The sequence below is a fragment of the Poecilia formosa genome, unplaced genomic scaffold, assembly GCF_000485575.1.
Source record: "Poecilia formosa unplaced genomic scaffold, Poecilia_formosa-5.1.2 Scaffold24, whole genome shotgun sequence".
Lineage (NCBI taxonomy): Eukaryota > Metazoa > Chordata > Actinopteri > Cyprinodontiformes > Poeciliidae > Poecilia > Poecilia formosa.
The window spans coordinates 533,647-542,436 of record NW_006799963.1 but is presented as its reverse complement, the minus strand read 5'-3'; the positions used below and the strand labels follow the sequence as shown (position 1 = coordinate 542,436).

At 37.1% G+C, this 8,790-nt stretch overlaps 1 protein-coding gene across 1 annotated transcript in view; it reads left to right on the top strand.

Moving 5' to 3' along the window:
* The window catches only part of LOC107835797 (vascular cell adhesion protein 1-like), an 8,432-nt gene extending 805 nt beyond the window's left edge, over positions 1–7,627 (top strand). Inside the window, exons 2-7 of the mRNA XM_016669415.1 lie at positions 4,347–4,352; positions 5,890–5,897; positions 5,972–6,226; positions 6,310–6,400; positions 6,845–6,884; positions 7,097–7,627. Of these exons, the coding sequence (XP_016524901.1) occupies positions 4,347–4,352; positions 5,890–5,897; positions 5,972–6,226; positions 6,310–6,400; positions 6,845–6,884; positions 7,097–7,333 (637 nt within the window). The 3' untranslated portion in view covers positions 7,334–7,627. The remainder of the gene's footprint in view (positions 1–4,346; positions 4,353–5,889; positions 5,898–5,971; positions 6,227–6,309; positions 6,401–6,844; positions 6,885–7,096) is intronic.
* The last annotated feature ends 1,163 nt before the right edge of the window (positions 7,628–8,790 follow it).

Below are 8,790 nucleotides of genomic sequence, written 5' to 3'. Positions count from 1 at the left end.
GGCTACTGAGGGAGGAGAGTTTTACTGTGTGGCTTCAAATGATCTGGGTAACAAAACATCATCATTTATACTAGTTATTACAAAAGGTAATCATTAAACTCAAAAGCCTACTTTGAGAAATAGCTGCCTGTAATTATTTGTAATAGATTTGTCTCTGTTTTTTTCTGCAAGGAGAAAATCTTTTGGTGCCCGTCACAGTGGTGATCATTGTGGTCATCTGTTTTCTTGTTTTTCTGGTTGTGTCTATTTGGTGAGTTTCACATCTAAAAATCTTGAGATGAGATAAAGGTCCAAACCTAAGTAAACAGTACTCCACTCCACTGTAAACAGTACTTTTATTCAGTTTCATATAGCTGGTATTAGATATGTAGGTAAGAGACTGGTTCAAAAGGTATTACATCAAATGTGAGTTATACCAGTAAGGTAGAAGGAGGATGTGTTTTGTTCATTTTATATTCGTTGTTTTCTAACAGCAGGAAATGTTACATTTGGAAACCCTTTACTCAGTAAATTAATACATACATTAGTGAGCTCAAAATGACAGACTTAAGTTTTACAGATGATATTATAGATATTTATTCAGATTGTTTACAGAATTTAATCACTCTTGGTGGCAGATTTTTGGAGTAGCCCTTATTTTTATTTTGTAGACTTCTGTACATCATTTTATTTGCTCGAGGAATTGCAAGTTTGGATAATCATCTTCTCTGAGTTAGGATTTTTTACCATTCCTTTTTAAATTTTACCCAGTTGCTATGATGCATGATAGGTATTTTCTCAAACCTACATAAAAAAGAAAGAACCAAAGACAACGTGTATGAGTTTTCAACCAAACTTCTGCAGAAGGAGAAGACACAGTGAACTGCATCTCCAAGCCGCTCACCATGTGTTCTGAAAACCTTCAGTTTGTTTGTCTCTTTTATTAGCAAGAAGGGTGTAAAAAGGAATGGAGGGGGTGAAACCCCACATCCTATCTTCACAGTAGGATGTGAATTCAGAAACAAAGCAGGGGGACACAGAAACTTAATTAACACACAGATAGGTTTACAGCTCAGGAGTGTCCCAGGAAGATCTAAGTCACCATCTGTAAAAACATGCTCGAGGTTAATGTAAGAATGACTGTGTCTCCACAGTTTCAACAAATTTGAACACTAAGCCTCTAAATAGAAAGACAACTAGTAACATAAAATTACAAATGTAAGAATGATAAACATAATTCTAAGAATGCATACCCAGGGGTGAAAGTAGTTTTAAAAGCTGGGTAGCTCTAGCAAAGTGGTGATGTATTTCCCTCAGACCACTGGCTGCTATGTTGACACCTTGAGATGCCACGAGACCTAAATCCTGAACATCTTGGCATGGAGTGCATCCCAGTTTTCCATGTGTGGCATATAACCATTCATTTTATCTTTTAAACTGGTTATATTGATCCTGTGTCCAGACAGAGGGATAATCAGTAGCCCAGCATCATGACCTGTTTGTTCTGAAGATCCTGCAGCTTCCACTTCGTCTTCCTAACATGGCGCCTCCTCACCCTGACTCTCATACTGATAGGAGGAACCACAGAGCTCTGTTAAGTTAAAAAGCATCTTGTGAAGTTGGAATATTTTTCCTCCAACAGGTTCCAGAGGAATCATCTCAAACCAGATGCTGGACTGGAATGTATTCCCTGTCCATCATCTCCCGGATGATGCGTCCCGCTGCGTCTTTGTTAATGTCAAGTTAATATATGACCTCTGAATGACGTCGAGCTTTTTTAGTTGTGCAACTAAACGCCATTATAATAATTACTATTAAGATAAGTGTCACAAATCTGTGCAGAAGGATATCTGAGTGGTGGAGCCACAGGAGGAGCGCTGTGCGCTGCGCTCTGACAACAAACACAGGGCCGTAACGCACAACCTGGATGCTGGGGCAGGGAGGGGGGCTTTAAAATCCTTCTTAGAGTTTTCCAGACAATAGTGGAACACACCAATTACTAATGTTTTTTTTTTTTTTTTGTACCATTGTAACAGTTCAAACTCATANTATATATATATTGTTTTACCTCAGTTAGACTTGCCAAAATGCGTTATACTTTTTTAAATACCATTTTTGTAAATTTCCTCACATTGATATGTTTACATACATTTGGTCAGTATTTGGGATAACTGTCTGTCAAAATGTATGATATTTGTCTAAATGTGTAGTATTTTTGGGCTTTCTTCTACAAACTTATGATGGGTTAACTAACACATTTGAATGAATTGGAGGAACACCTTTTGATGCATTTCAAGGTCACACCTTAAACACACTGCTTTCTTGTTTGACACAATAGAAAAGTCAAAATAAATCAGCTAAGACATCAGGAAGGGAACTGTGCAGCTGCACAAGTCGGGTTCCTTCTTGTGAACAACCTACCTATGACTGCATATGCCACATTCATTTGTTCAAACAATTACATGCTAATGTGGGAATGCCCAATGATCATATTGCTCACGAAGGAGAATGACTTTTGGTCCACAATGTTTAGATTGACCCCAGAACAAAAGCCAAAGCCCTGGTGTAGATTTTGCTAAAGAATCTTAAATATGATTATACACAGAAAAACATGCCTTGTACCAACATGGGCTGAAAGGCCACTCACTGAGAAAGAAACCTTTACTTCAACAGAAGCATTAAGAGCCAGATTGCAGTTTGCAGATGCACGCAGGGACAAAGATCTACATTTCTGGAAGCATATCCTGTGGTCTGATGAAACGAAAGTGGAACTGATTGGCCATAATAACAATCATTACATTTGGAGGAGAACTGAGGATGCTTTCATCATCTTAACTGTCAACTATGAGAGTGCCAGCATCATGATGTGGGACTGCTTGCTGCAGGAGGAACTGGTACACATCATAAAACTCATGGCATCATGAGGAAAGGACACTGTTAGGGAATATTGAAGCAACATCTGAAGACTTCAGCCAGGCAGTAAATGTTTGGGCACAGATTGGTCTTCCTAATGGACAACAACCAAAGTGGTTATAATGTGGCTTAAAGACAACAAAGTCTGTGTTTGTGTGTAGCCATCACAAAGCCCTAATCGTGGTCCTACGGGTTAGAGGTGCAGAGATCTGAAAAGACCTGTGAGTGAGGCAGCTTACAAACCTGACTCAGTTTCACCAGTCCTGTCAGGAGGAACGGACACCAGCAGGAAACTATTGGGAAAAGGTTGTGGAAGGAAATCCAAAGAGGTCTGATCCAAGTCATATATTTTAAAAAACAGTTATGTCTGATACTGAACAAGTTTATGTAAACTTGTGAATCTGAAGAAAGTTGAAAAAAAAAGTTATTGCTGATTTTTCTTTCATTTAGCAAATAGAGATAATTTTGGTAATTATAGCTAATTTAAAACAAAGAAAAAAGGTTTGGCTGGATTTAATTTCAGTCAGAAAAAAAAAGTGTATTGGGATTTTGAAAATATCTGGTGTCAACTGTGCATGTTTGCGTGGGTGCATGTGTGTGTGTGTGTGTAGGTGTGTGTGTGTGTGTGTGTGTGTGTGTGTAAAATAATCATTTGTTTTCCTTTAGGTCTTCCAATTTGTTTAATGCAAGGTGATCAATGTCAATGGATGTCTCATCAATTTGAGGACAATTGTGCTTGCGTATTTCTTTTTATCGAATTAATTAAACTTAATGAAAAATATTTTAACAAACATTTGATAGTTTTGAGCATTGGAGGTCTGCTTTATTTATTAAAATGTGCATTTGATGTGAATCACCAGATTCTCCTTGGAGTCCCAGCATTAATGTTCCCTCTGACCTGAAGGAGCATCAGTCTGTCACTGTAACCTGCTCAGCTTTCACTCCCTGTCCNCACAGGAGGAGCGCTGTGCGCTGCGCTCTGACAACAAACACAGGGCCGTAACGCACAACCTGGATGCTGGGGCAGGGAGGGGGGCTTTAAAATCCTTCTTAGAGTTTTCCAGACAATAGTGGAACACACCAATTACTAATGTTTTTTTTTTTTTTTTTTTTTGTACCGTTGTAACAGTTCAAACTCATAAATGGAAATACATTGTTGATGTAACCATTATAAAATAGCTTACAATTAAGTACTGGCAAAGCTCAATGTCATTTTCACAGGTGGTGGAGCGTTGTTGTTAGCAGCAGCTGAAAGTAACTGAAAAAATTACTTTTAATGTAACTTTGTTACTTTCCAAATAAAGTAGTCAGTAATCTAACTAAGTGACTTTTTAAAGGAGTAAACAGTAATCCGATTAAAGTTACTTTCTCAAAGTAACTATTGCATCACTGATTCTGACAGCGCTCTAATGTCTTGCAGGTATTTTATGTCCAAACATTCAGCGCCACAAAAGGCTCAGGTGGGGGTACGTTCATCCTTTTTGGAGAGCACTAAAGTGAGATTTTGTTTGTAGTTTTGTTACATGATCCTTTTTTTTTTTTGCAGAGTCAATTGGGTGGTGTTCAGAATTCAGCATTTGAGAAAGAGGAAGAATTGCATTATGGGGAAGTCAGAATCATCAAGAAGACACCTAAAGCAGCAGTGATTCCACTGCATGACAATGAACATGAGGAGACGGTTTACGCACAGGTCAAAGTGTCAAAACCAGGAAACGTCTCAACACAGGCTGCTGACAGTCAAGAGAAATACACTGAAGAGAAGAAAAATTAATTCATAAATAATTTAAAAAAAGTTAACGTTTAAAGGTTTTGCACATTCCAAATGTACAGTATTTGTTACTGTCCAGGACAGGCTTAAGTTAAAAGTAAAGATCGCTTGATCCTTGGATCACTAAAATCAATGTTCAATTCCAGAATAACCATGTCAGCAGTTTGCAGTTAATTTACTTTTGAATATGTTTCTTTTATAGCCAGGATTAAATAAAATCCTTTGTAAACAGTTTTTATCTGCTTATACAAATTAAATGCTTTGGATTTATTTGATTATAAATTTGATCTGTTTGTTGTAAAATTGTGCTTCATTAATCAAAAATAAATGCAACTAAATCAACCTAGTCCTGATGGAGTAATTTCACTAAGTCTGGGTAAGATCAACTAAAGTACCAAAAGTACTTTAGTTAAGCTCTATAGAATGTAATAATTCTTCAGCGGAATAAATGCAAATAAAAATGATTTTGAATTTTCATACTGTAACCAGCCACTAGGGGTCAGCATTATCAGCTGCAAAGTGAGATTTACATTGAGGTTATATTTGTTACAGCATTCACTCTTCTAGTATTTAAATACTGTTTTACTTTGTACTCATACAGTCGATCTCCATTGTTCCCTGGTTCTCTAATTAAAACATTATTTCATCATATCCACCAAGACGCCTGTTTGCAGTTTAGTCCACCTGTCAACACATCGTGACACTTTCACTTCACAACTAGACCGTTCTGCTCTGTTACATCCTGATAAAATACATAAATGTTTGTGGTTGTTATGTGAAATAATGTGAAAAACTTAGTGGGTCATTACTTTTGCAAGGCACTGAAATCAGAAGATAGGCTGGACTAGCATGCCGTGGTAGCTACACTGTAAAAAAAGTCAGTAAATTTACGGTAAAAAAAAGGTAAAAAACCAACAGTTTTTGACCGTCATATCCAAAAACATTTCATTACCGTACAAATTACATGGAACTACCGTAAGTCGAAACTGCAAAGAAAGTCAGTAAATTTACGGTAAAAAAAGGTAAAAAACCAACAGTTTTTGACCGTCATATCCAAAAACATTTCATTACCGTAGAAATTACATGGAACTACCGTAAGTCGAAACTGCAAAGAAAGTCAGTAAATTTACGGTAAAAAATTGTACAATGCCAGCAGTTACTGACCAGAATATTCACAGCATTATACTGCCGTAGAAAATACATGGCATTATCATAACTGAATAAANCAGTGTTTCATGTAAGTGATCCTGTCAGCAGGTCATGGTTCAGCTGTTTGTGATCAATAAAGTTCATGTGTCTCATTTTCCTCAGATGCTCCTAGAAACACCTCAGCATCCATCAGTCCATCAGGTTTGGTGTCAGCAGGTAGCTGGGTGGAGCTGAGCTGCTCCAGCAGAGCCAAACCTCCACCCAGATTCACCTGGTTCTGGAACAGCGAACATGGAGATGTTAATGTGTCTGTGGAGCAGCTTTACAGTTTCAATGTTACCGAAGGAGGAGAGTTTTACTGTATGGCTATCAATGATCTGGGTAATCAGACATCCTATGTGAACATTACCATTGAAGGTATTTCTTGACTCCACTACAAACATTTGAAAATATTCTCTGATCATGAACCTTTTCAGTTTGTCTCTGTACTTTTTTTTTAGGTCCTCCAAAAGCAGATTTTCCCACTGTGCCAATCGCAGTGGGAGTATCTGTGGCCATCATCATGGGTTTATGTCTGGTTTTAACTGTTTGGTGAGTATCATAATTAATAAAATCATGCTGCAATTTGTGGATGTAGTTACCTTAAAAAATTAGTTCATATCAAACTCCTCAAAATCGCTTTGACTTCCACACGTCCAATTCGAACAATAAAATTTACATTCACAAAACATAAAGACTTTTTTATTCCATCTGCGGTCAGAGGGGAAAAGTTGTATTTTAAAGACTGAAGTAAAAAAAAAGAAATTACAAATAACATAATTACAAAATAAAGAAGTCAGGCAGAAGAAAGTTATCAAATCAAATTTTGTTCAACAAACTTACAAAAGCAATACCTACAGTATGGAATGCACATTTTACATATAAGTTCCCATCTTCCAGTGTTTTCTGTATATTTCATTACATTGATGATCATCTTTTAATGCGGTCACCTCCAATACAGCAGAAATGTTCTGACAGATCTCTCATGTCTTCCAGGTGTTTTAAGTCCAAACAATCATCTCCTCAACAGACTCAGGTGAGGAAATGATCATCTTCTCTATGCAGCATTTCATATTTATGTCTGCATATGCATTTCCCAGTCGGACATCCACATATTTTATATCACTACCCCTACCAGACTTTCAAATTACAGATTAGTTAAACTTAAAGTTTTGCACAAACGTCTCAATAATAATAATATATTTAAGCAGGACTACACATACTTTTTTTTATCTTTATATCCCACAGAGTCAAACAGGCGTTGAGCCTGACGTTCAGATATCAGATGGCAAAGAAACAAAAGGAGAAGTTCATTACGGAGAAGTGAACATCATAAAGAAGACTCCTGAAGCTTCCTCGTTGCCAGTGCCGGACAGCGACCAGGCGTCGGTGTACGCTCAGGTCAAAGTGCCAACGGCAGAGAAATCCACAACGCAGACGGCTGAGAGTCCAGAGAATCTCTACGCTCAAGTGAAAAAGAAATAATGTTTGTTTTGTAAGATAAAATCAGGACTTTTTTGTGCAATAAGTAAGTTCTTGTCAGACATGGTAGATATGTTTTTCTGAACCTGCTCATCCTTAGTTTAACTGTTCTGTCGCTTCTGATTTCAGACTTTGCCAAGATTTCAGTTGTTGTTTTGTTTTAACAGTGGAATCTGCAGATGGATCTCCTTGTCATGAAATTATTTCTGAAAAGAAAAATAGGTGTTGAAAGCAAAGAATCATTTATTTCCTTCTCATTTAAACCTTCGTAAAACCTGAAGGTTAATTTAAGCGCTGTGTGTGTTTGAGACCGGCTTTCTAGTGAAAACCACCATCTTTTCTTGGTATCTAAGGGTGGCACATTATGAGTTTCTTTTATTCTAGACAAAATGGGAAATAAGCATGGTATGACTTTCCTAATTCGAATCTTCGTAAACTGTGACCAGCCACTAGGGGTCAGCATTATCAGTTGCATAGTGAGATTTACATTGAGATTAAATTTCTACCCGTTTTTCCAGAATTCACTCTCCTAGTATTTAAATACTGTTTTAATATCATATTATATAATATAATCATACAATATCATGTTTAACTTTGTACTCATACAGTCAATCTCCTTTGTTCCCTGGTTCTCTAAGTTATTTTTGGACTTTAATTAAAACATTATTTCATCATATCCACCAAGACGCCTGTTTGCAGTTTGGTCCACCTGTCAACACATCGTGACACTTTCACTTCACAACTAGACCGTTCTGCTCTGTTACATCCCAATAAAATACATAAAAGCTTGTGACTGTTATATGAAATTATGTGAAAAACTTAGTGGGTTGTTATTACTTTTGCAAGGCACCAGAAAATAGGCTGGACTACCATGCTGTGGTAGCTACGTCATACTTTCGGTAGGCCATAGAGAGTGAATGTGCTAGATCTAGCATTAGATCTAGTTACATTATTTCTTGCTCAGACATTTGCATAGTGCTTACATACATTTTGTAGCAGTGGAGCTACAAAACTTATAAAACATATAAAACATATAGTGTGTCTGACTGTGACAGTCAGAGATAGTTTCTCTGGCAGTCTGGCCTAAAAGTGGAGCTCACATGAAACACGTCAGAGTCAGACGTGTTGGAGTATGATTTATCTAAAGGCTCCTCCCCTAATTTGTCATGGAGACCAAGACCAGGCCTTACATTCTTCCAACAACCTGTGAAAAGGAAAGCTGGGAGCCATTTTGCAGACTTTATTTTCAAATATCTTATTGAATGTTTTGTGTATGTTCGCCTTGGTCAAATGTAACATGTACTACTTTTCCTGAGCTTGGTGTTTTCTGTATTTTAAATAAAATTTGGAGTTATAATAAAAGCCATATTTTATACTCATGTGGCTCTTTTTGCTTTACATTTGTTTGACATCTCAAACTATCATAACCACCAAATTTCTTCTTCTACATCCAACAACAG